This window comes from Tribolium castaneum, chromosome 1 (assembly GCF_031307605.1).
Source record: "Tribolium castaneum strain GA2 chromosome 1, icTriCast1.1, whole genome shotgun sequence".
NCBI lineage: Eukaryota > Metazoa > Arthropoda > Insecta > Coleoptera > Tenebrionidae > Tribolium > Tribolium castaneum.
Genome location: NC_087394.1, coordinates 21,034,117 through 21,061,995, shown reverse-complemented (window position 1 = coordinate 21,061,995; position 27,879 = coordinate 21,034,117). Strand labels below are relative to the sequence as shown.

General features: G+C 33.9%; 4 protein-coding genes and 1 long non-coding RNA gene across 5 annotated transcripts; 3 read left to right on the top strand and 2 right to left on the bottom strand.

The window, feature by feature from the left end:
* The first annotated feature begins 355 nt into the window (after positions 1-355).
* Positions 356-1,458, top strand: LOC657443 (metallophosphoesterase domain-containing protein 1). Its single transcript, XM_015978187.2, is given in 3 exon segments — positions 356-702; positions 751-931; positions 981-1,458. Coding segments are annotated over 3 exon segments (819 nt in total). The 5' UTR covers positions 356-428; the 3' UTR covers positions 1,345-1,458.
* On the top strand, positions 1,204-9,806 carry LOC657522 (RNA helicase Mov10l1). Its single transcript, XM_008201029.3, has 7 exons — positions 1,204-1,340; positions 1,460-1,644; positions 1,699-4,317; positions 4,371-4,568; positions 8,832-9,073; positions 9,119-9,367; positions 9,423-9,806. Exons 3-7 carry the CDS (start codon positions 1,929-1,931, stop codon positions 9,744-9,746), a joined length of 3,402 nt encoding a protein of 1,133 aa, XP_008199251.1. The 5' UTR covers positions 1,204-1,340; positions 1,460-1,644; positions 1,699-1,928; the 3' UTR covers positions 9,747-9,806.
* On the bottom strand, positions 9,750-14,755 carry LOC103314598 (hypothetical protein). The gene is made up of 6 exons (XM_008201028.3): positions 14,480-14,755; positions 14,318-14,425; positions 14,104-14,267; positions 13,886-14,047; positions 10,255-10,361; positions 9,750-10,212 (listed from the first exon to the last, which is right to left on the bottom strand). Exons 1-6 carry the CDS (start codon positions 14,714-14,716, stop codon positions 9,797-9,799), a joined length of 1,194 nt encoding a protein of 397 aa, XP_008199250.1. The 5' UTR covers positions 14,717-14,755; the 3' UTR covers positions 9,750-9,796.
* Positions 14,756-18,383: 3,628 nt separating this feature from the next.
* On the bottom strand, positions 18,384-27,825 carry Balat (Beta-alanine transporter). The gene is made up of 7 exons (XM_964195.4): positions 27,579-27,825; positions 23,282-23,465; positions 22,972-23,230; positions 19,552-19,801; positions 19,139-19,503; positions 18,911-19,089; positions 18,384-18,858 (listed from the first exon to the last, which is right to left on the bottom strand). Exons 1-7 carry the CDS (start codon positions 27,776-27,778, stop codon positions 18,649-18,651), a joined length of 1,647 nt encoding a protein of 548 aa, XP_969288.1. The 5' UTR covers positions 27,779-27,825; the 3' UTR covers positions 18,384-18,648.
* On the top strand, positions 25,579-26,891 carry LOC107397567 (uncharacterized). Its single transcript, XR_010335411.1, has 3 exons — positions 25,579-25,927; positions 26,094-26,226; positions 26,279-26,891. It is a non-coding gene; the product is annotated as an uncharacterized LOC107397567 (long non-coding RNA).
* Positions 27,826-27,879: the final 54 nt, after the last annotated feature.

The following is a 27,879-nucleotide window of genomic DNA, read 5'->3' as shown; positions in this document are numbered from 1 at the left end:
CTATAAACTAATGATTGATCCATCAAATTATTTATATTCCCACAATAAAAAAGTTCAAAAAAGCACACACACGAAAAAAACCACAAAACAGTACTAATTTCACATAAAACAAAGCCGAGGGCGAACACCAAACAAACCAAGCACAAAATGGCGATTTACACAATGGCAACTGTCACAGGTCCACTGTTAATTTCTGCCGATATTATAGGTAGCTTCGCTAAAATTGACTATACGTGTGTGCGACATCTGCGATAGCAAGCCGAACTACAGTCGATTTTGAATTTGGCGCCTATACTTGGCTTGGTGCATTTAGGTTTCACCACCCTGTAGAAGCGTGGCAGACATCCGGTATAGATTATTATAAATAATCTACCAAATTGTGTTAAAAGTTGCTTATTTTTCAGTCATATTGGAGAAACTGGGCCAGCATGAACTCCAAACTAACAGTACATCCACTCAGCGATAAGCCCTCAGCAGCTTAGAAAGAGATTTCAAAAACACAAAAATACTCTCAACTTGCTATCAATAATCCGTCCAATCCTATTGCAAATGACAGTGTTAGAATTGTTTGTATGAGTGATACGCACAGCGAAAATAACAACATAAAATTTGAAATACCAAAGGGCGATATTCTAATAGTAGCTGGCGACTTTACAAGAACTGGGGCACCATCTGAAGTAAATAGATTCAACGAGTGGATGAGTATGTTGCGGTTGGACTTTTGTACAAATTTTGTTCTAATATTTTTAGAATCTTTACCACACCAACACAAAATTGTAATATGTGGAAATCACGAACTGTCGTTTGACCAAACGTGCCAGTACATAAAAGGGTATTACAGAAGCGATATTAAAAACGTTTTGTGTGATTGCATCTACTTGGAAGATTCTGCAGTGACTATATATGGTATTAAATTTTACGGTTCCCCTTGGTAACAAGAATTTAAAAAATAATAAAACTTGTAACATTTGTAAATGTAGGCAGCCGGAATTTGGTGGATGGGCTTTTAATGTCCCCCGTGGAGAAAAGTGTCTTTCCAAATGGAATTTAATTCCAGATGATACTGATGTTCTGATTACTCATGGACCACCATTGGGTTATGGCGACAAAATAACATCAAAGGGAAATATTGGTTGTGTGGAGTTATTATCAACAATTCAAAAACGAGTTAAACCCAAATATCATGTTTTTGGCCACATTCACGAAGGATATGGTTTATACACCGATGGAACAACATTATTCATAAATGCTTCAACTTGTAACCGCTTCTTTGTGCCAGAAAATCTCCCTATTGTGTTTGATTATTCCTTACCAAGTGGCCAAACAAAAGAAAATTACATGTGAGGAACTGTTTGGTTTTTAATTCTTTTATTGGGATAGTATTTTTAAATTTGGCGCCAAATTACAGGCGTGACTACCATTAAGTATTTTTCTGAAAATAGACGAAGTATTCTTTTAGTTTTGCCTTATTTATGGTCAACAACTCCTATATTATCGTATTATGGCTTTAATTATTGTTTTACAAAAAAGGGTGTTCAGCCTTAATAATTATTCGGCTGAAAGAACTATCTTACGCAAGATATAATGTATTTACACTCCTTGGCTATTGATTATGCTATTAAAGAAGAGCTCATCCCAGCGGCGGTGATAGTAAAATTTTATTTTATTTGATAATTACTTAACTTTAAGCATTTTTAGTGGTACATTTCGGTGTTTCGGACAAATCAACACTCCGTCGCAAACACCTTGCCCTTGAGCCCGACCGGCAAATGGTTCCTCAAACAAAAAGAATTCAAGTTTTAATTTTGTTTTTATAAAGCGAATTATGTGTTAAGTAAAGTTGTAATGTTAAGTTAAGTTTGTTTCGTTCCCAAATGGAGTAAATACTACAAAAAACTCATTCAATTCGTGCATAACCTCAAAGTGTGATGTCCTTGTTAAAGTATGTTTTATCGTTTTTCTGGAAGACTTCTGCTCCTACCGAAGCCCCTCTCCCCCTAGATGAGGCCTACAACGTCATTGCGGAATGTGAAGAGAAACTCCCAAATCAAACACCCCAAAATGAGAAAGAAAAGGAGGAGGAAATTGGAAGCTATGAGGTCTTCAGAAAAGTAGGCAAAATCACTCAAATTATTGACGATGCGTTTAGAATAGACGATTTATACGATTTTAAAAGTGATATAGACGGTCTCCTAGTCGGGTCAAAGATTTCGTACCAGTTAATTAAATCTGCCGAGGGTGAAATTAAAATTGTAGACGTCCATGTCTTGGAAAACGACTGGAACGTGGTAGATACGGGGAAAAAATCGTGGCATGAGCGTATTTTAATTTGCAAAGTCGTGAAACGGGACAGTCGGGTGCTTACTTTAAGCCCGGGAGACATAATTGTGAATCTTAACAGTATTTGCACTGAATTTATCCCAATAGAGGGTGACTGGGTTGAATTGGACGTAAAGTGTGAAATTGACGAAAATGTGATTGACTTGAACGGGAAAATCATCGAGATCAATAAATTGCTACCTTTGAGACCTCAAGTTAAACTCGGGCATGTGACCCAATGGGATTCTAAAAATAGGTCTGGTGTGGTAGATAAAAATATTTTTTTCGATAAGGACTCTCTTTATTGCGGTTACATTCCCGTCAGGGGCGATAAGGTTATCGTCGAGATAATCGAAAGCAATCAAGCGGCTTGCTCGTGGCGAGCTTTAAAAGTTCTCCCAGATCACTTACATTTTAAAGAAAATAAAGATACGCTTATCACAAAAGAAGAAACTTGTTACGATACCCACGACAGTGTCAGTATTACCGATAATATTAGTCTTACTTTCACCAAATTGGGCGAAAGTAAGTTATTTGCCATGGAAATAGAGTCTCGAGAGGAAATACAGTTGGTCTGTATTGAAATCCCTAGAGTGAACGGTCAGTGCCGCCTAAGCACCACCATTGATCACTACACCCTGAAACCAGCTCGTCCTTTAACAATTCGGGTGGAATGCAAAGCTAAAAATATCGGCGAAAGCCAGGAACTCCTAATTTTCCACTTCGAAACATTCAGAATAAAACGTTGGATTAGCATTAACGTGGCCTCCTACAGGCCGAAAAATATTAGAGAAAGTAAGGACGTGAGAAAAGAGGTCGTGTCAAGGGACAAGAAGGAGCTAATCAAGGGACAAAAAATCCGCTCAGCTACCCGTTTTCTACCACTTCATATGCCAGATTTTGCTGTCCCTGAAAGACTTTTCAATTTAATCACAGCGAATCGGAACCAAACTAGTTACTTAAAATCGGAGCTTGAAAGAATGAAACCATGCCTTGCCACCACTTTGAACTACATGAATTTTGAGGACAAGTTTCATACTTTGCTTCACTTAGATGAGATCCATGCGCTTTTGGAAATGCAGAATTATGATCAGGAGAGGGTCTGTTTTGTGAAGAGTGGCGAATATTTGCTCCTGCAGATTGATAACTTGGCTGAGAGGAGGCCATCTGTGATAATGGGCGATAGAGTCATTGCGAGGAGTATTAAGGATCCGAATAGTCCGGATTTTGAGGGTTATATCCACAAGATAGGGAAGAATCACGTGTTTATAAAGTTTTCCCAAATGTTTCACGACTCGTACGATGGAGAGGACTACTCCATTTATATAAAGGCATCCAGAGTTACATACAGACGGAAGCACTTTGCTGTTAATTTGGCTGTGAGGAATTTGGGCAAGGATTGGCTATTTCCAACAAAAATTATAGAGAAGGAGCCTCAATTGGATTTCTCTTTTGATAACTACGTTGATTCTTTAAACAATGAGTCGAACAGTTCAGACTCTTCGGACTCCAAACCTTGTCATAATGTGCGGTCGAAGAAAGAGCTTTTGGAGAAAATTCGAAAGTTCAACGAAAGTACTGAAAAACCTCTCCCAACACGCAAATTGGAATGGCATAACAAATTCCTCAATTATTATCAGAAAGAAGCAGTGAGGAACATACTCCTAGGCGTCTGCCGACCATTGCCTTACATTATTTTTGGTCCTCCGGGTACCGGCAAAACAGTTACTGTGGTAGAGACAGTTTTACAAATTCTGAGGTTGATGCCTCATTCTAGAATTTTATTGTGTGCACCTTCGAATAGTGCGGCTGATTTACTAGCTTTACGTTTGATCGATTCAGGTGTTTTGAAACCTGGAGATTTGATCAGGATGGTTGCAATTACCGCAATAGGTTCTATTCCACCTAGGTTAGCTCCGTTTACTGCTACTGCTAACACAGAAAAGGAAGGAACGGAGACTTCTTTGCCTGTAGTTGGCCCAAATGGTCTTGTATTGGGTAAACAAACAAAGAATTTTTCTCTCAGAAAGTATGCATGAGTACTATTTTAGGATGTAGTTCTACAGTATTAGGAAGACACCGACTCACTATTTGCACTTGTTCAAGTGCTGGTTTATTATACTCCATGGGTTTTTCTAAAGGACATTTTTCTCATGTTATTGTGGATGAAGCGGGACAGACATCTGAACCCAGTGTTTTGATTCCCTTAGCATTTTTAGACGTTTCAACTGGTCAAGCGATTTTAGCAGGTAATTTTATTGCAAGTGCTTTTGTCCGTTCGTGAGTTTCCTCTAAACCATGTAAATCTTTATAATAATAGTGGCAAAACGAAGGCACCTGTCTATTTGTCTATTTTTGTTATTGTGGAAAGGGGTCCATACCTACTTGCTATAAGGGTAATCCTAAAAATAAGGTCTCCGATTTGAGAACTAACTTTTGGAACCAAAATGAAGCAAAAGTCGAAAATTACTGTTTTGACGATGCCTGAATCATTTTTAGACTAATACCAATTGCCAATATTTTTGTAAAATCTGTTAAAATTGTAAGGCAATACTTTTAGAAAGTCCGATTTACGTCTGTGAATTTACGGTGCATCATTATTTTCATGCAGACACTCAACGTGAATAAACTGTGATTACGGAAGGTATCTGCTAAGTTCGATTAAGGCGGCCCCCAAGAACTGTCAAAATGATGTTGTTCATGCAAAAATTGAAGCCGATACTAGCAATAGCCAGGAAAAAACAAACTTTTGAAAAATTCCTTTGAGAATGAGATTTTTTAAAAACTTACCGCTTTCAAAATTTATTTGCCAGTTGAAGGCGCCAGAATGGTTTTCGATTGAAAATTGTTGCCGATTTTGAGATATGATTCTAGCAAAAGGCCAGAAATGGATTCTGTGTAAAGGTTGTTAAATGAAATACTACGATGTTATATCTAACGGATCTTGCATAAAGGCTGATATTTTTTTAATATTTCTCAAAACTATTGAAGAGATAACTTTTTTTGATAAAACTTTTTAGGGCTTCACAATATGTAGTACTTAAAAAAAAATATAAAACAAACGATGTGTAGCCATTTTTGATACAAGAAACGCGAAATTGTTTCAGTTGATTTATTAGCTGTTTCAAAACTTTAAAAATGCCAACACGGCATTTTCTCCCAAAATTTGTTGTTATAAATTATTTATGCACTTCAAAAAATAATAGCTAATGTAATTTATACTTTTATTGAGAGATCTAATCGTTAATAACTATTTTACACTTTTATCAAAGTTATTTAAAAAGTTATTTGGTAAAATGCGACGTTTTTGTAGTTTTGAAACAGCTAATATGAATTTATGATTATATTGTGGTGACTATTGTTTTAGTTGAAATTAGTTTTAATTTAATAATAAATAAATATAGTTTTTGCGACACGGAACAAAATGGAAAAAAGTAAATTCTATAATTTTTTATTACATTCTTGACCAAATAAACCAAAATACAAGGAATGAATTCTGTGTAGTAGTTGTTATATAATAGTATTTTATGTACAACCAAGGACATAATGAAGATGTTTATTTGAGGGTAACAGTTAAAGTTGAGGGCCTCCGGTCCGAGATTTTAAGTTTCCCGAGATTTATAAAATCGGGTTTAATTTTTCACTTGGAATATGAAAATTAATTGGTTTATTTTTGTCAGCATTAATATGAATTAGCGGGCGTAATCATTATTCCCGCTTTTTATGGCCTTTATATAACAGGGGTTATACATTTTGAACTGGTGTCCGTATCTTAAATCCTAATTTATAGAGTGTAGGAGATAAACTTTAGGGATATATTGAGAAGTCATTTCAAACGTCGATAACATTTGACGACCGGCTTGATTTATTACGAGTAATTGTCGCTGGAATAATGAACGGTAAAAAGTTATTGTAAACAATCGTATAAAGTCTTAGCAGCTAAGCGCCGCACGTCGTTATCTAATGGGACAAAAAAGCAATTTTATTTGTACGAAAGAATTGGTTCTAAAATAGAGCACTTGCATGAGGATAGGCGGAGACAACGTTCAAAATTTCTTCTTGAGCTTTAAGTATTCTACTCGTATCTTCACGACGGCCAGTTGCGTGAGCATTCGGTTCAAAACGTCCAATATCACGGAGATGTTGCACAACACTTTTACAAACTTGCGACGACATGAAATTTTGACGGTTTGAATATCGCTGCTGATAGGAGTTCGAGCTAATTAGAGTTAACGCGATCCTCCCCATAGAGAAAGACCATGTCCGGTTTTCGGAATTAGAATAATTAATTCATCATTCGCACTTTTCAACTGTCAACGTCGCACTTGACCTAATGGGTAAAATGAATAAAATGTAGCAAAAGCTTTTACTATAGTTTTATCTCTTTCTCTCTCATTAAATATAAATTGGTTCTATCTTTTACTGTTACAAGTAAAAGCATTTACATTACTGTATTCACACGACCCAATCACCTACTGACTAAGCCCTCTGAGAAATTACCCTTCTAAAAACAAACTTTTTTTAGTTGCAAAAACTTAACTCAACTTGTGCACTGACAGTGCGATTGCCAATCCTACGGTTCCAAAACGGTTTTAGCCAAAATTTTAATTATATTTTTCCCAAAAATATTTGGTTTTATTCTTAACAGGTAAAACGGGGTTAAACAAACCCTTTGGTGGTAAAATTGCACACTTTATTAAACCATACCAATCTGAATTATACGTACGAGGTTTGAATATTTTGGTAGGATGTTTAACAGGATAATCATCGTAACATTGTACTGTTGGATATAAATTGCAAATATCTATATATGTCATTTTTTCCCCTTAACGCGCAATTTTATTGCATTCGTTCTTCCTCCAAAGAATGATTTCTAGGACTAAATTCTTCAAATTCCTTAATTTCTTCTTCAATTTGTGTCATTTCTTTCTTATAGTCTTTAGACTTCGTCCACTCACATTTCCACATTTCTATTAAGTTATAACCAGCTTTTTTTAATTCCTCGCTTCTTTCCATTGTTTTCTCATAAAGATCTTCCATAGTTGTTTTATTCTTATTATTAATAAAATCTGAACTATAACATTTAGTACAACCATGCCAAAAACACCCGTGATATTGGTAAACAGTATTGGATTTTTTATCAAACCCGTAACTTTTGATCCACATATTTTCACTTCACCATTGTTTAATGCGTGTTTTATATTTGGATTATGAAAACTATTTAACCATGAAATTGATTGTTGAGAATATTGATCTTTTTTCGTATTATCAACGACAGCTATTGTATCCTTCTTAATATATTTTGATCTATATATAGCCGAACAAACACCTGCAATAGTAATATATTTAAAAGGATCTATATTCGCAATTTCTAGAAACTGATTTCTTAATTCAAGACATCCTCTTCTTAATGTCAACATCAGAATTACAATAATCATAAGGTTCTTTTTTAAAATCAAACAAATAATTTTTTTTCTTTTTTGTTTATGCCATTCTAAAAACTCTTTCTTTTGGTTTCATAGAATTAACACCATAGTATTCTGTATCAGGTATTTTTCCAATATAGTTCTGATTTTCTGTTGTATTGAAGAAATGTGTAAAGTAACCTTTTTAAGTTCTTTTAGACCCAATGTTTTTGAACAAAATTACTACTATCAATAATTCTTAAATTAATTGATTTTATTTCCATTAACATTATTTAAGATCCATTATATACGCAGAAAGGTTTAATACCGTTTTCAACGCAATATTTTAGAATAAAGTAAGAATCATAACTTTCATAAAATACTTGTTTGCGAATCACACAAAAGGGAAAATCGGAGCTGGAAGTGACCAATCTTTGAATACCGTTTTAGCTATAAAATGTTTTTTAAGATTTTTTGTGTATGAATTATGGCATTATTGAATTTTCTCTAGGTCGTGAATTCGAGTATTGTCCGAACCTGTATAATTTTAAAATAAGGTAAATTTTTTGGATCAAATTTTGACTAAATTAAGAAAAGACGGTTTTGAGTAAAAAACAAAGTAGTTTTTTAAGTTTTTGAGGGTAAAGTAATTTTCTGAAAAATCTAATAAACAAGGATCGATCAACTTTAAATCCTGATGACGTTTGACGTATGTTAATATGCCGTACGGGGACATTTTTATCTTGGATTAATTTTTTGATTTAATTTAAAAAAGGTTCAATTTGGACATCTGTTTATAATTGTTTAAACAATTTAAGGACGATTGATAAATACAATCTTCGCGACTGTTTCGTTAGAAATTTTGACCTCGCTTCAAGTTTCAAGATGATGTAAGATGTAACAATATTATTAAAAGCAAACTTTTTTCAGTATTTAAAAAACTAAGTTATTTTAGTTGTCGAAGTACCCTAGATTTGTTATGCTATGTCGCTACTAGTTAGATAAGCCAAATTTTTTGGGTGCTTGATTCTGCCTGGATTTAAGGTTTAGAGGAAGCATCTCCGTGACTGGACAATAGTCAAATCAACTACACTGTGATTTTTAAAGGTGATCCAATGCAATTGGGACCCGTAATTTTGTCACATATTGCTTCCGAATATGGCCTTGAGGAGTCATTTTTGGAACGAATGATCTCTCGCTTTCCCTACATGAAGGATTCACACGGTTTCCCGAAGACTTTCGGTTACGATCCGCGAATGATTACCAAACTGATCTACAATTATCGTTCCTTACCTAATATTCTTAAATTACCCAGTCTTTTGTTTTATAATGATGATCTAATACCAACAGTAAGCAGAAAAAATTGTACCACTCTTGCCTGATATTTGAAGTAGATTTCAGAAGTAGACAGCAATGAAGCGTCACTTTTAACGCAATTGGAAGAACTTTTACCGCGTGATAGATACGGCAAAACTGCATCGTTAATTTTCCATGGAGTGATTGGGGAAAATTTTCAAACGGAGGACTCGCCTTCTTGGTTTAACCCAAACGAGGCTTCGCAGGTGTTTTTCTACATCAACGAACTCTTTAGATTAGGAGTGAAGTCGAGTGATATTGGGATCATAACACCGTATAAAGCACAGGTAATGATATGGTAGTAGAAATCGTTACAATATTTGATTCATTATTTTTTGGCAGATAAAACAACTGTTGGAACTGTTCAAAGAAGCTGATTTTGATTTTCCAAAAGTCGGCACCGTTGAAGAATTTCAGGGGCAAGAATTCAACGTAATTATCCTGTCCACAGTGCGCTCAAACAAAAAACATGTCGCCTCTGATCTCAAATATACCATGGGTTTTGTGGCGAGTCCTCGCAGACTCAATGTTGCCATAACCCGTGCCAAAGCTTTGCTGATTATTATTGGCAATCCCAAATTACTATCAATGGATAGGAGTTGGCGTTCTGTTATCAATTACTGCATAGAGAGAGGGAGTTATATTGGATGTCCCTATGAAAATTAATGATTTTCACTTATATTGTTTTATTTTTTCAAGTTTAAATAAGAATATTTTTATACTTTACGAAGGTTTTTCATATTGTTGTATTGCCATTCAGAGACACCTTTTCCCGGCATCCCATTCACTTCACACTCTATAAATCTTTCAATCAATCGTGCTTCAATGTTGTTTCCTTTAAAATGGACTGATTCATAAATTACTTTAATTCTAGCGTCGTAAGTCTCATTATTTGCGCTGAACGAGAAAGCGTAACTGGTCCCAGGAGTGCCATTTTCACCATGTTGGTATAGAAGTAAATCGCAGGAATCGATGCAATGGATTGACTTGTCAGGTAAAACTATGTATCCCATCTCCAAGAGCGACGTTGTGCAAGGTTGACTTACCACTCCAAAAGACACTCTTGTACCATTTTTTAAGTACAACATGTGAAAAGCGTAACGGTGCATCAAAGTCCAGTCTCTTTTATAACCTAGGGAAAACATTACGAGGGGAAAAAATCTAGGCACTATACCGAAACTATGATCCCGGAAAGCATCCATCTTTAACGTATATGTCTTATTCCCAACCTTCAGAGTCCCGTTAAAGTAACCCATTTGTTCGTAGTGAGTTTGGTGGGCTCTGAAACGTACTAATAAGCGTTTTGTTAAAACTACGGGGGGCTATAGATAACGAGACACAAAATCGCACAAAAAAATTCAGACTGTTTATAAAAGAGAGTAGAATCTCAGGTGGTTTTGGAATTTGAATTTGTCGCATTATTATTTTATTTCTATGAAATTTCTAAAAAGTACTAATTTTTATTTACCCAGACAATCAGTAAAACCAATTTTTTCGTATACTAATATTGTTCGTTCTTTCTTAAAGGAAGCTGCAAACTTTTAATACCTCCTACGATCCCACATTCATTTATTGACACTGTAGTGTGGCAGAGTAATAACGAGCGTTATACCGAATCACAATTTTTTCAATGATCTTAGTTGGTTCATCCTTTCAATTAAAGTTAAACAAATTTACAACCGAAATAGAATATTGTAACCAAAATCGGAATCCATATTCTGATTTTTTACTGTAGGAAGGGCATCAAAATTTTCTTGCTCATCTAGAACCGAAACCGTAACGAAACCCATTTTTTTTCTCATCTGGAACCAGAACCATAACGGAACTCAAAATTTTTACTAATTTAGAACCGGAACCAGAACGGAACCCAAAATTTTTACTCATCTGGAAACGCACCTGAAACGGAACGCTTATTTCGTTTAGGTCCGGTCCCTCTTTAAATTTAAGCAATTCTTTACTTGGAAAAACTACTGAAATGTTGAGCTTTGAATTCTTAATAGGCCGGAAAACATTATTTTATAATTATTGAAATGGTCACTTACGTCCTACTCAGGTAATTCTGAATATACTTCAAAAGGAATACAAGAAATTATAATGTAAACAAAGAAAAATTGCTCTTTAAAATTTGGATTCTTTCTTCAACTTTAGTCCTTTCTTGATGATTTGCCTATACGGTGATAAGTACGTTAAAGCATCTAACGGATACGTTAAATAACTTTTCGATAAAACTAAAGGTTTCCGGTATCAAGAATTTTTTAAGTCTTAAAATTGTGTGTGGTGGCCGTTTTTCGAATGTCACCTTGGAGACCTCAGCTATTAACGTATAAGAAATACGAAGTCGGCTAAACTTGGGCAAAGTTGCGCATTTTTATTGGAAACAGTTAAATGAAAGAAAATTTGATGTGTCATTTTCAGTGTTTGAATTATTAGGAAAAAACGGAAATTTGTGATTTTCGTTTTTATTTTTTTAAGCGAAAACCAAAGGAACTAGACATTTTTGACTAAGACGTTTTTTAGCCACTTTTATCGTATTTTTCAATGCATTCTTGATAGTAGCGTTACAACACTCAACATTGGTTTTTGGCGTTTTTTCCAAAGCACTCTTTGCAAAAACTCTTTTTCACAATTTTAATCAGTATGTACATAAGTTTTGATCATATCTTATTAACTTATTATATATCATTGCCATCACGAACAAAAGAAAAACTAATGTTGAGTGTTGTAACTCTGAGATCAGGGAAGACGATGACAGATTTAGATTCCTTATAAAAAAGTGCCTAGATTGTTCTAATTAAAAACATCTAGTTCTTTTGGTTTTCGCTTAATTCAAAAACTAAGAAGCAGACATCAAATTTTCGTTCAGAGAATTGTACAGTATAAAAATGCACAATTTTATCCTAATTTAACCGACCTCATATCTCTTATAATAACTCAAATACTTGATTTATTTATTTTTTTAAATTTCGATTACTCACAAGCAGATTGATAAAGGATAAGTAAGTAAAAAACATCCTAATTATTCAGCCTGTTTAAGTGAGAATACTAAAAAATATGATTATAAAATATTCATAAATTTTTAAAATTTTATTTAGGAATAAACAAATATATATATATTTGAAAGTAGTTGTAAACGGAAGATTATGGAGGTTCATTTTAACAGAAATTATTAAGGTATACTTTAGTTTCATGTATAAGAATTGCAATGGAAAAGTAAGAGTATTGAATTAAAAATTTAATAGTCAGAGATAAAGATAAGCAAACACTATCGAAAACATAAAAAAATACTATTATCAATTTTCAATCTTTATCAAAACGCTGCAAACACGGTTAAAGATACTCGTACAAAAAAGTATGAGAAATAAAGCTGTAGAGAACTAAATTTCCTAAAAAAAAATCTGCGACACCATATTTCTGCCTTCACCGGTTTCGGTGTTTCCTATACTTGACCAATGGTAAAATGAAACGAAACTGTCACTTGAGCATTTTTAAAACGTCTTTCGATTGTAAACGATCAAAGATTAGAGATACAGGTGTTCCGTTTTTATTGTTACAAATTTAAACAGGTGATGGAAAATTCAATTCTAAGACAGAAGTTTCCTGTAACAATGTATCGAAAAATACTTCATAAGGGAGCTACACCCCCTCATAAGGTGATTCTTTTAGTAGATTTTCTCAATATTTCAGAAACTATTACAGATAAAATTACAAAATTTGGTACAGTTGCTAACTTCTAAACGCTGAATCAAAATGAGGATCAAATGTAGAAATTTTTAATCAGGGGCGTCCCGAACTTGGGGGCGTAGGGTAAAAAGTTTTCTAACTATTTTGGTTTTGGTTTTTTGACACTTTTAGCAACAAAATCGTAAATTCCATAGTTTTTTACACAAAAATGGTGTCTTGTGTTTCGATACAACTTACCGTTTTTTAGTAAAATTAATTTAAAAGTTATGTTGCAGGTCATAAACAGTATGAAAATCAGGAAGCAGCGAGGCTTTCGCGACCAGAACCTGTCCTGAAGATGCCCCTTACAAGACCGGGCGAAACGTTGGCATTATCGAAACAACACACGAGACCATTTTTATGTAAAAAACTGCGAAATTTAAGTTTTCGTTGCTGAAACTGTCAAAAAACGGAAGTCAAAATAGTTGGGGTATTTTTTACCCTCCACCCCCCAGTTTGGGACGCCCCTGATTAAAAATTTCTACATTTGATCCTCGAATTCGATTAGGTGTACAAAGATAATGAACTGTACCAAATTTTGTTATTTTATATGCCATGGTTTCTGGAATATTGGTAAAAATCTACTACAAGATGCACTCCATGTAATGGGTTTGGCTCCCTTAGGAAATATTTTTTGATACATGTTTATCACCTGTTCAAATTGGTAACAATAAAAAGGGAACACCCTGTATATGGTCATGCGGACTTGTTTAAGGAAAATTTAATTGTTTACTTCCTTTATAACAATTTCCTTGTATGATCGGCTCCTTCCTCACCTCGACCTTAATCCGATTCGTCCGCTAAAACTCTACTTTATCAAGTTTTTTGTAAAAATTTTAGTTTCAACCTATTATGAACCTAAAGGATTGCAAAGCTCATCATTTGTGCATTTTTAGTGGTTAGTGAACTGGTTGAATTTAAATTAATTTAAAACGATTTGGCACCGAGACGGTGTAACGCTCGAAGCGCCCTCATTTTTACTCTGCCATACTGTAGATTTTTGGGTACGGAAAATTATGCGCTTTTGGTTCTCGTTTCGTCTCCTAATTTATAGTCCCCCGTAGTTGAAACCATTTGAACTTTACGATTTTAGTGCCTTGAAGAGCTCCTCATTCCAAGTCTCTCTCGCTATGGCCTTAGCCAAACATTTGATATTTATGTCACTCTCAAAGAGAAAATGAGGCAAATTCGATGTCCAGTCGCCGTTGAGTTTAACACTGACAAATTTATGGGGTTCGTTTTGTATTCTAAAATACAATATTAGGCAATTTTTGTTTATTTTGAAGAAGTGATTAGTGATTACCTCATTTTTCCGTTGTAAGCCACGTGCCATTTTTTCATGGGCTCCACCGGTGTGAAAGAAATCCCCTCCGCGCTATAATCTTTAAGTAACAAAACTGACCCCGGGTCAGATTCAAGTAAAGTGCTTGGTAATTTCTCACTTTCCAGGAGCCCCAATTCCGGTACCTGTCAATTCGATGTAGTAATTTTAATCAAAGCTCTGATTATTATTTTACCGCTATATAGAATAACCCATTAGCTTTAGCTCGATGTCGTCGTTCGATACCGCCGCAAAAAAAGAAACCATTCTGGGAAACGGCTTGAAAGAATGTTGCATCAAATGCCTGAAAATTGAATGTAATGTTCCATTAACGAAGTGGGTTTATGGGTATTTGTACCTTTTCATGGTCGGATAACGGTTTCATTTTTTCTAACTCATGGACGGGAGTTCCTTTACGTAATTTCGATTTGAGTCGTCTTGTCCATACGAGGAGGTAGAATGCGGCAAATTTTAAATAAAACCATTTTCCCGGTTGCGAATATACGTTGAAAATTTTTGGTGGGTTTGGTCTTTTGCTGTGGATGTAGAAGGTCGTTACGAGGAGCAGTAGGGCGACTACTATCGGTAGGAACATTTTGTGATGTGAGAGAGCAATTTGAAAACTGAGCGATAACAACCACGGAGCAAAGATAAAAGATAAGTAAGGAGATTAGACAATATTTTTTGGTGTGCACTATTGCATAATTTTTTTTACTCTTTGGATAATTTTTATATTCAAGCGATGCGTTATGCACTATTGCATAATTTTTTTTTACTCTTTGGATAATTTTTATATGCAAGCGACGCGTTTCACGTGTCCCAAATAGCTGAACATATCATATCATTGCGCCAGATCAAAAGTTGGACCACGTTGAAGGGCAGAAGCGCGTATATTACAAATCAGGACAGACTTTGTAAATAATATTTGTAGTTGTAACTACGTAGAAAAAGTATTGTTTATTTGGAGTTTTTTGTTTAACTTGTTTTTTCACTCGTTTTTATTGATCTACCATACCTTTGCATTATTCCATTTGCTGTGATATGCAATCTGTCTATAAATTAATGTAGGATCGTAGTAGGTATTAAAAGTTTGCCAGTTCTTTAAAACAAAACGAACAATGTTAGTATATGAAAAATTTGGTTTTACTGTTTCCCTGAGTAGATAAAGATTGGTACTTTACAAATTCATGTTCAGAACCACCTAAGATCCTACACTCTTTTATAAACAGTCTCTAGTACTCACGACTCAGAATTGTACCACTCTTTTTAATGCGTTTTTGTGGATATTCATGTTTTGATTTATCAGAACTTTCAGGAGTGTCGCGTTAGGGATGGTATTAAAGAAAATTTTTTCCTTTCGCGTTTGTAATTTTAAATTACATTTTCAGTATCTGCACATATTGAAGACACTCCAGTTTACCCTGTATGAATTCATTCCTTAAGGAATTCGCACTTACCCTGTATAACTCCTTTCAAGACATCTTAGGGCATTATAAGCGAGCACTATAACACCCGCTATTATTTTGGCTAATAATAAGTAAAAAATATAACAATTTGCGGAGTTTTTTCACGTGGAGTGATCGTGATTTTTTAGGGAATAATTCTCCAACAGCGTTTATTGCTCGTTCAAAAATTACTTTAAAATTTCTTTTTCTATCACACACGTAACAAACACACTTCATCAGTTTTTTATTAAATAAACAACAGATACAGATACAGTAATCCAATAATCCGAATCGAAGATGAAGATCGGACCTACTAGTTGTTCCAATGAGTACCTTGCAGTCCAGATTTTGAAAAGTTTGGATAATCCGGAGTGTTACATTTCATTTAGAATAAAAAGAATTTGCTTATTTTTTGTTTTCATCAAATTATATTTACATTTTGCTCAATAAGCATGCTTTATTTTGTCTGTAAGTAGCAAAAGAAGTTTTCAAAACGGCTCCAAAAAGAAGATATGCTACTTTAGGTAACATCATGAAAATGTTAGAAATTCGTGTTATTATCGTCATGTTTTTTCCCAGAAAAGGAACGGTGTCCATATTGAACATTAGTTGCATTGTATTAAATATTGTTCATGTTCAACTTAGAAATTTAGTTTTTATTTTTTTATCACAGCTTTGAAAATATTTAAATAGTGCAATACAGTGCCTACGAAATGCTTTTTCACATGAGGTGTCACTTGACATACCGTTCCATTTGAAAAAAAATGAGGTGACTGTGCATTTCTGACAGCAGATAAACAAAAACCAAATAGTGGGCATGAAAAAATAAAAATTGACCTGTTTCGGAAATTTTCACAAAAATCGCCTGTTATGAACTTTATTTCATTTGAAAATCCCACCTGTATTACATCAGGTGTCCGTTTTTTGAGCTCCATCATGGGGGTCTCAGTTGTTATAAGAGATACGAGGTCGGTGAAGTTAGGTCAAAGTTGCGTAATTTTATGCTGAGCAGTTATCTGAAAGATTTGATGTCTCATTTTTAGTTTTTGAATTAGTGAGAACAATCAAAATTTTTTATTTTTTCTCTTTACTTTTTTAAGCAAAAACAAAACTAGACGTTTTTAAATAGGACATTCTTCAGGCACTTTTTTATAAGAAATCTAAATCTGTCACTGCCTTTTCCAAGGCGTTCTTGATGTCAGAGTTACAACACTTTTCTTATGGACACCATATTTGATACTTAAATTTTTGAAGTCTTTTTGTTCCTGATTACAACGATGTAGATATCACGTGATATGATCAAAACTTACATGCTAATTAATATTAAGAAAAAAGCGTTTTTGCAAAGTGTTCTTTGGAAAAAAACGTCAAATATTTTGTTTAACAAACTAAATTTTGACAGTACGTACGTTTAAATATGCGAGGAGGATTTTTATAACTTTATCTTTTCTTGTTTTGCGTTTTAGATTATCATATCCTTTGGTTTTTAAATAAGTAAGCTTGGAGGAAATTTGAACTTTCCAGATCTAAATTTAATTAAACCTCCAAAATCTAGTTTCTTTAAAAAGAAAATTGTTGGCCTTTATTTACAAAGCAGTCTTCACAAAAATGCTTTTTTTTCTACATATTTTGATCAGCATCTAAGATTCAATCATATCATGTGAAACATTGTTGTAATCAGGAATAAAAACACTTTTCAAAAATACAAAAAGCGAATGTGGCTTCCATAATAAAAAACAGAATTGAATGCTTTAACTCTGACATCAAGAACACTTTGTCAAATACGAAGACAGATTTAAAAAAGTACTTAAAGAAAGCCCTACTTAAAAATGCTTAATTCTTTTGGTTTTCGCGAATTTTAATTTCGCGAAAATTATAAATTTCCGTTTTATTCCAATAATTCAAAAACTAAAAATGACACATCCAATTTTTTTCCAGTTAATTGTTCAGCAACTTTGTTTTTTAATTTAACCGATCTCGTAACTCTTATAATAACTGAGATTCCCATGGTGGAGCTCGAAAAGCGAAAACCTTGTACATTCGTTTTTATAAAAAATAAATTCGATTTTTGTCAGCAATAATTAATTTTTTGTTGGTAACATTTTAAGCCATCTGAATCTCATAGCAACGTGTATTAAAATTAAAATATAAAGTAAATAAAAAAATTTAAAAAAACATTTTAATTTAAAACACGTTTTATTCTAATAAAAAAAATGTTGAATAACACTCATGCGAAAACCCTTACTTTTCGGGTGTCAATGCGTTCGTTGCATACCGACAGCTTTCGAATGTTATGAAGCTTGTGTTTTCGCACTCGTATTATTGATAACTATAAAGTGAAAAATAGAACGTTATTATGAACCTCTAACATAACTCGATGTTTATTATTCTCTACTAAATTATAAAATTTCGGTCGAAGGCCCTCGGATTTGTATACTATTGCCCTCGAATAGAAACATCGTCATAGTCATCACATTTTGGGACTAATCCTTATTTATATTGACTTGTCCCATTTTTTAAAATTCTGTATGCCGTATTACGTAATGTGGAGAATTATCTCCTTCTATCATGAAATCTCGCACATGCTATAAGGTAACTTAAGTACGGTTTTAATTTACTGCCAGGAGTCATATGTTGAGCAGATTACTGAGATTAAGAAACTCATAAAACCGCCTTAATCGAAAGTGTTATAATAATGTCAGAAGTTGCACAAGTGATTTTACATGTAGTTTTTAATTATATTATTGTTATTCCGTAATTCTGTATAAAATTTTTGGTTTTATTTAGCAGGAATTTATTTTAAAAAGAAATACCACATAAGTTTATGATTCGTTATTTATTTTTACTTGTTGGTCGCATTTTTCATTGTCGACTGCATAGAAAAAATTGCATTTCCTCTAAGCAGGCAGTATAAGAAAATCCATTACAGATTCGTTCTACATACACACAATATCGACGTAATTATGATCTAATTGAAAGAGGGGTCTACCATTTACTGGTGGCTACAAAGACCGTGAAATTGCATCGAAAGAGGCATTGCACTCAATTTCACGTGCATGTGATTTACGCAGATCGATCGTGATTAAAAGCGACTTTCGTGCATGGCGCGTATCTTTGAGTCTAGTTGCGGAGGAGTGCAGCATGCAAAACAATCGAGGCCGGCTTTCTCAGCATCTTGCAGCGTCTGCGGAAGATGCTGATTTAGGGTTTCCGGCAATAACAAGGAACAGGCACCACCCATCACCAACATCGTACCCATAATTATCAATGGGAGAGTCAGCATATCAGATCCCTTGAATAAAACAGACAGCTTGTCGAACTCGTAAACCCCCTTAAAGACTTACCAGATAGTTAACCAGCGGGATAAACACCGGACCCAGCATTCCCATCATTGAACTCACGCTCATACCCAAACCTCGAACCACAGTTGGGTACAGTTCAGAAGCCATCAGTGGTAAAACCACAAACGAAGAGGAGATTCCCATTTTGCCAATGCAGTAAAGACCAAGAGTGATCACAGAATCTGAAAAGTTCTAAAAACTTTGATTTATTGGCAAGAGTATATGAGTTACCATTTTGCACTAAGAAAGTTGCAAGACAAGCTGAGCCTCCTATTACCATACTAACACACAAGGACCATCGGCGACCCCATTTCTCCATTGCTGGCCAAAGAAAAAGATAAGTTGGTAGTTCCACAGCACCAGCAAGGAAAAAATTCAAAAACTCATCACCGCCAAGAGCCGGGGCATAGTAAGACAAACCAACATATACACTAGTGTTTGTAAACCAAATAAATGTCACAATTATGGTCTTCCACCGGAGATTTGGTGACTGAAATAAGTGTCTAATTCCATAATCAACTTGAACATTATTTTGATTTATGTCTTGGATTGTTAGATTCGAAATAAAATTTTCCGGCAACTTTTTTCCATTGATTCTACAAAACACCACTATTTTTTGTAATAATAGAAGTCAGAGATATTACTTTCCCATTTGAAGGAGAATTTTTTCAGCCTCTTTGATTCTTCCTTGCGCTAATAGCCATCTTGGACTTTCTGGTAAAAGCCACCAGTGAAGGAAGAGAGTCAGAAAGGGTAAAGTTGTAGCTAGAGCTAAAAGTCGCCACTCTCTGATAACCCACACAATTATAGCTAAGCTTACTAATGCTAAGGAATAGGCTATGTTTATCAAAATTGTGACTAAGGTGCGATGTCGAGGACCCACAAGTTCAATGGCTGAAAACAAAGAAGCAAAGTGAAAAACAGTGTCATTGTTTGGATGCGGGGAACCGCATATTTGGTGCCTTTATTATTAATGTACAACTGGGTCCTATTTGTAATTAATTTGTATCAGAACTCGCTCCCCACTGGAGAAGTGCGTATAGTTTAGACAATTTTGAAGCAAACATTCCTTTACAAAAAAGTTCTAACTCTACGTTTGGGATATAAGAACGTTTGAAAATAGCCAATCACAAATGGCCTTGCTCTAGTGGACTAGGTGAACAAAACACGTTGCTAGGAAAACAAAAAATAGGTAGAATTATTTTTCATTCCTTAGTAACGCATGTACTGTATACATTACACCTGGGAGAGAGCTTCTGGGATTGGTCATAGCTCGCAAACAAAGACCTACTTTTTTACTACTTTTACCACCTTTCTTGTGGGGAGTGACTTTCTGATACACCATGTAGATGTTAACACTTTATGTAGCACTCACTGCGCTCGTGCAGTAAACAAAGTGCTCATGTTGGAAATTGCATTTTCCAAATTTATTAGGTAAATAACTATTGTCGACAACGTGGATGTAGCAACCAGTAAACATAATCTACTGTTTTGACAATTATTTTGACATTATTTAATAAATCTTTAAAACAATGTAAAGATCGTGCAAAAAACGTCATAAGCATCACGAATGGTAAGGATTACCGATCTCAGACAATAATTGGAGTCGTTGCTACGCTCCTCCTCCAAACAATTGTCTTCTTATTTATTAATATACTATAAGGGAGTTGGACTACATTTGAGGAGAATCTGTCAATTTTTAACCAACGCTGAAACGGTCTTTTTCTCTCAAATTTTTTTAAATCTCAAAAAAATTGCAAAATGACTAAAACAGCAAACTCATAATTATTAAAGTTTTAAAAAGTAAAGATTAACTAGAAAACGTATACTAAACCTAAAAAGATATAAAGCCAAAAGAAAAAACCTTATGTATGTCTTAACAAATCTACAAAAAGTATTGTGAATACTTTTAATCAAAGACAATATACCTAGGTACTCAAAAATTTAAAACTCGAACTTAATTCTAAAAACTGAAAAAGCAACAAGCGAGGCCAAGTCAAAACTTTACTTAAATCTAAATTCGGATTTGCAACCTCTATTTCACTGGAAATGTGTACTTTTGCAATTACGTATTTCTTAAAAGAAATATCGTTTAAATTTTTCAGGTTTTTCTGTTTCAGACTCGGTTTTAGACTACCTATTGTTTTTAAATTTCCACTTTATTTTGCCTCCAAAGAAAAAATCGTATTATATCCACTGTTTACTTCATGGTAAAATAAAATTTTATCGTCTAGAGAAATCAAGTTTACACAACCATTGTTCTTTTTCTATTTTGGACGCTTTTTAATTATTAAATTTCTTGACGTTTATAATTGTCATCAAAATAACTCATCAGTAGGTCAATCGAAATAATGGAAATATTGTACAGAACGATAAACTGTATTTGGTGTGCCTAAAATTAAACACTAAAAAACTAAGGAAATTCTTAAAATCAAATACATAACTCAATGAAAACTCGATGGATTGAATTAAAACCCTGAAAAAACTTAGTTAAACCGAAAAACCTAAAATACTTACATTCGGTTCACTTTCATAAAAACCATTGTGGTGGAAATTAGGTACTCTTGGCATTAACTTTTATATGAGTTGTCATGGTAACAGGTTAGGTAATTCCACCACAATGTTTTTTAGGAAAGTGAACCTAAAGTATAATTCTAGAAACTTAAGTAGGTTTCTAACTTATGAACCGAAATGAATCAAAAACTAAAAAAAACGAGCAACTGCAACTGAATATAAATAAAAACTAAAAATCCTGTGTCAGAATTAGAACTGAAACTTAAAAAGAAAAAAAGATAAAAATCTAAAAATTTTCAAATAACAGCATCCAAAGTGAAGTGTTTACATTTTACATTTTTCGATTGACGGTCGAAGCCAGATTTTTGATCTGATTTTTGAGTATTGGTTAGAAATATTAACAGGTAGGATTTTTCTAAAGTTTACTAATATTTCGTGATTTTGAAATAAATGAATTTCTTAGTTTTTCAATATTTTAATTGTTCGATTCGCAGTTCAGTGAACACCAGGTAACGAAAACACGATATTATTGTACAAGGTGTGTTAAAATGAGTTTCCTCTAGTTAACTTTAATACTAGCTTACGAAGAAAAAATTGTGCAATTGTCAGTTGTGAAATTCACAAATTGTCAGTTAATTATTACACTTAAAAGTTTCTTTAAAAAACAACGAAAATGTTACACAGTGCAAAAAGCACTTTTATTATAGAAGCCTATTCTCAACTGAAGACTATAATAAGTGGAGAATGGCAAAATTTAATGTCTGAATGACATTAATTCTACAGCGTGTTAGGGAATGGTATAGCAAAAATTTATAGGTAGGTAGAGAATGGCAAGACAAATCGATTAAGCAAAATTTATGCAAGTCAAAAATGCATAGTTTTCCGAGTAAATCGTTCTGAAATTAAAGTCTCAAATTTTGAGAACCTCTGAACTAGTATTATAAAAATTAGCGTAAATTGTAATATTATTGCCAAACAGCAGATGTAAATTAACTTCTTCGTTCACTACGTTATTCTTCTGTTTCAATTTGTGTGTTGTTATTAATAAATTTACAAAAAAAATATTTGCCAGGACCGGGATTCAAAACTCCCACACAAATAAACATTTTGTTTAATGACAAAATTAACTGCTAATAATCTATCATAAGCCATACAGTGGCTCTCAACAGGTGGCTTGATAAAAAAATTCTTGAAGAAAGTACGCATTTTTTAGAAAAATGATATAAGGGTTTTTACGAAATATTGCTGAACCATTCCCTAACACCCTGTATAATGCGGCATTTTACATTAGAAATTTACAGAAAACTAGATAAATATCATCTTAACACACCTTGTACTATCGGCTTTAACAAAACGAAATAAAATCTCACATAGAATTTAAAATAAAGTTCTGAAAAATGTATGGAACCTTGAACCAATTTAACTTAAATACACAATTATTAATTAAACTGCTTAATTAAACCTGCCAATCTGATTTGAGTATAAACAAAAATGTCACCCTACATGGGTGTTTAGGGTTAGGGTGGCCTTAGATGATATAAGCTACATACCTAGGACATAAGGGGTACCTAATATTGCCGGCACGGTAAAGCCAACTCCAATGCGAAAAATGGTCCAAGTAGCAAAATTATTTGCAAAGGCGGTTGCCGTGCCAAAGACGCATTGTATGAAGAGATAAATAAAGAAAGCAGGTTTTCGGCCGATACCATCTTGGACGTAACCAAAAAAATAATTACCAAGAAGGCCACCAAGGCCTAAAAGAACCAAAGCCAGAGTGGCCGAAAGGTCTTTATCGCACACTAAATCCCACTGAAAATTTTTTACATGATGTTGAAGTCATTTTTAGGAGAGGCAACCTACCTCCGTAATAATAGTATTCTCATGACCTTCTTTATCATAAACCCATCCATGTTCGCATGGAACCGTCCTCACGTTGGTATAATTCACCGACTCGTAAAACTCCAAAGAATTCGTGTAATTCAAATCATACATTGTGCACTGACTGAATCTTGTTTGTCCATCTAACAGAACTACAGTCGGTATACTAAAATGTATTCGGTGTTAAAAGATCTTATCGCTCTATTGTTTACATGATTAATTATGGTAAAGTGCCAGACGCTTATTATGTCCAAATCTCAATAACCTTAGCCCACCCGGAAGCGTCTCACGAGGGGTTTGCTTCCACCAAATCTCATGTCGTAGGCTTATTGTAAAATTAGGCGTATCATTAAAAGCCTAGTCATATTGTAAACGACTGGGCAAATTGTAAATGAATGAATAAATGTCGGGTTTTTATAATGCGACTGAAAATTTTAGGCGTATTATAAAAGGTCTAACCAGTTTTCATCTTATTCTAAAATACCTATGGTTCTTTTACAATATGATTGAAACGAACCTAAATTATTTAGGCGTATTATAATGCGCAAGTCAGTACTACGGAAATTTATTTTTTATTTTTTTTTATTCGGAAGTAAAATTACCGTTGGGGGCGCCACTGAGCTAGGTTGAAAACAGTAACCATAAATGGCGGGAAAATGTTTATTCGGATATTTTGAGCGTTGTACGAATTTTGGGGCTTCACAATTATTATTTATTACATTGCCTATGCGGAATGATTACTGCATCTTTGATGCAAAAAACTTATGTTGACAAATGAGAGATGACGAGGAAAACACGAATAACGAAGGACTGTTTGGTTCACTTTCTTTTTTGGAAAATTATTACAAAGACATTGAAAAGCCTACCTTTTGGCATAATTTACGTTTAAATGTATCAGCAGTTGTTAATCTTTAGTGTAGTTTTGTAGATTTACCGCAGCATTTCATGATTTTTTCAGTGAAAAAAATTCTAACCTAAAATTCATAACACTTCACTAATTTATTGGTTTCTTGAGCCAAACTTTGTGTTCGCTGTGATCCATTACTTATAATCTTTAATTAGACAACTGTTTGATAACACTTTGTAATCAAAATTTAAATATTTTTCACTTTTTATCCACTTTCAAGTTCCAACAATAAACACTTTATACCACGAAAAACTACAGAACCAAAGTCAACGCTAGTACGCACTTTTAAAGTAATTCTTTCTATTGTAAGTAATTAACACTATACACGCAAAATTGTTGAACAATTCATTAAATGTCAGTTAAATGTGGCATTACGAAAATTTCTTTACTGTTTTCGACATAATTCAAAAGTCATCACCAGAGGGCGTCTAGTTAATTTTATTTCCGAATTGTATTTTTATTATACAGGGTGCTCAAAAACTGGCGCACCAACTCAATGGTACGTTGTTGAGAAGCAAGTGCTGATCACGGAAAAAATCTTGAAAAAAATCCTAATGTTATATTTTAAAAAAACTGGAACAAACTTATTTTGCTAACTTCCTCAATTTTTATTATTTTTTAATGTTTTTATGTTTCGCACTAAGTAATTGTTCAGTAACTAAACGATGAATAAATATTTTTAAATTTATCTTAGCAGTTTTTTTTATTAAAAAAAAATTAAATTGGTCAAAAAATCACAGTTTGTAGATGTGCCAACGCTGGGAACTATTTCCTAGGCAACCGTTTCAAAAATAATTTATTTTTATTGTTGCTCAAATTCTATTGCGATCACGACTGTTAGGCAACGTTGCCACATACCATTTATTTAAAATTCGTTATTTATCAATAATTTTAATTCAAAGAATTTTTTTACTATTTTTACCTTTATGTGTAAGTAGTGCAAGCAATTCTCTACCACATTCTGTTGAGTTGGTATGCCGATTTTTGAGCACCCGGTATACTATTGAAATTTATGCTCTGAACATTAAATTTATATCGGGTGTGTCAAAAAGGTCGGATAAACTTTTTAGCACATGTTTAGTACTGTTCATAGACCCTAAAAAATATTTTAAAAATTGGTATTATTTTTTTAATGGTATATGGCCTTTTTAGCAGTTACAAAAAAACCGCTTAAACTAAAAATTCGTTTGTTAGATCACTTACGTATGGTACTAGTTATATGGTTTACATTGTCATAAAAGCATTTTATTGAAAATTTGTGTTCTATCTAAAGGAATAGTTTGGTTTTAATCAAGTTAAAGTTAATGGACAAAAGTGCTTCAAATGTGCAGTAGCATATGACAACATTGTAATATTTCTATGGAAACAACTTTGAAGGTATTTTTTGGCAAAGTGTCAAACTTTTTGATGATTTTAAATCATTTATTGTGAAACAATAATGTTTTCGGCAAGAGAATACTGCGACATGTACTTATGGTTTATGGTGCAAGTGAAGGAAATGCTTTAGATGCGGTGAGACAATATGGCATCTGATATCCCCAGCAACGACAACCAGGCATTAATATTTTTCGACGACTCGATCAGAGACTTCGAGAAAATCGCACTCCGATTCCGGAATATAAAGGAATCCATCCTGGAAGGCCTCGCGTAAGAAGAACTGTTGAGACAGAGAAAGCAATTATTGATGCGGTTGCCGAAATCCAAGCATCAGTTGTCGTCAGGTTGGTAGACTGTTAAACATTCCGTTTAAAACAGTTAATAGGGTGACGCGAGATGAAAAGCTACATCCATATCATTATACAAACGTCCAGTCTTTATTGCCAGCAGATTATGAACGGAGAATGGCTTTTGCTCAATGAATACTTGATAAAGATGTGAACTTTTTAGAAAAATTTTATGGACGGATGAATCTTTATTTTCCAACAACGGAATTTTTAATAGGCACAATCACCATTATTACGCAATAAATAATCCATTTTTGAATTTTGAAACGGGACGTCAGCACAGATTTTCGTTGAATGTATGGTCTGGAATAATAGGAAACCAATTAATAGGTCCTCATATTTTGCCAGATCGGCTAGGATTTTTTGCAATTTGATTTAGAAAATCATTTATTGGATGATGTGCCTCTGGCAGTCAGAAGAGAGATGTGGCTACAAATGGACGGTGCTGGTTCTCATTACGCTGTACCAGTTCGAAAATGGCTTAACGAAAATTACGAAAATAGGCGGTTAGGCCGCGGCAGTGCTACTCCTTGGCCGGGTAGGTCTCCAGGCTTAAATTCTGTTGATTTTTTTATAGGGCCATATCAAAGACATTGTATTTACTCCACCAGTGCTGGAAAATCTAGCCACTTTGCGAAAAAGATTTTTTGTAGCCTTTAACTCAGTTACTCTGGACATGTTAGAACGTACCACAAATTCGGTTAAAAGACGTGCCGAAGCCTGCTTATTAGCAAATGGCAGAACATTTCAACATTTATTATAAAATACATTGTTTGTTTTTAATTTTACTGTTTATTAAATTGCTTTGTTCCTAAATTAGTTTTCCCTAATTGTTGTAAAAATATCTATCTATTCCGGTTCCCAAGGAAACATTTGTACCTGATGCTAATTTCGACTATCGCTATTGAAGTAACATAGCACAATGTTGCCGCTTTGGTCATTACTTTTTAAAGAATTACTGGCTACACGATGTCTGCACAAAACAAAATCCTTCAAATTTGCGATCTCTGAACTACTCTCCAGCTGTGCTTAAAAGTTTATCCGACCTTTTTGACACACCCGATATTATAAATTATCGTTTTAAAATGCTGGAGAACACAGAAAGCAATACCATCATTAATAAAGGGTTGTATTACCAAGAAATAACTAATAGGTATAGAAAAAAAATAACCTCAAAATCAAAATATTACAGGGTGAATTGATAGTTGTGAAAATAGGTATTTCAGAGGGTGATAGCCTGATAGCAGTAATACTAGAACTCAAAATAAGTGAAAATAACAACTTGCCTTATCAGAATGTTTAAAGGTGAGATATAAAATGATTTTTGTCGACAAATACATTTAAATTTGGGGTTCAATTTTATTATTTTTTTATTAAACTACCTAATTACATTAGAAGGTGGAATTTTATAAAAAGTTTGATAATTTTTTCCATTCTTTTACAAAACGACTAAATGTCATCAGTTATTTTCTAAGTGGTAACCATTTTACACGAAAACTGGTTAGGCGTTTTATAATCCGTCTAAAATTTTCAGTCGCATTATAAAAACCCGACATTTATTCATTCATTTACAATTTGCCCAGTCGTTTACAATATGACTAGGCTTTTTATAATACGCCTAATTTTACAATTAGCCTACGACATCTACCTTATATTCCGCACTAATCTTGCATCGAATTCTTCCAACTCCTTGACTCTGCACCAGTGGTCAGGTGTTGCCGCCATAAACAGTTGATTGTAAGCGTGAAACCCGCAAGGGAAAACTCCGGGGAGTAAAATAAACCACAAAACTAGCTTTTGGTAACGTCCGAATTCGCCGACTTGTGGCAGGACGTCATCGAGGTCCATGCTTGAGCAAATCGGGCACTTGTGCGACTAAAACTAAAACTAGTCCTGGTTCATAATGTAATAAAGTGAATTAATTAATTGGCTGCATTTACAGACCCATC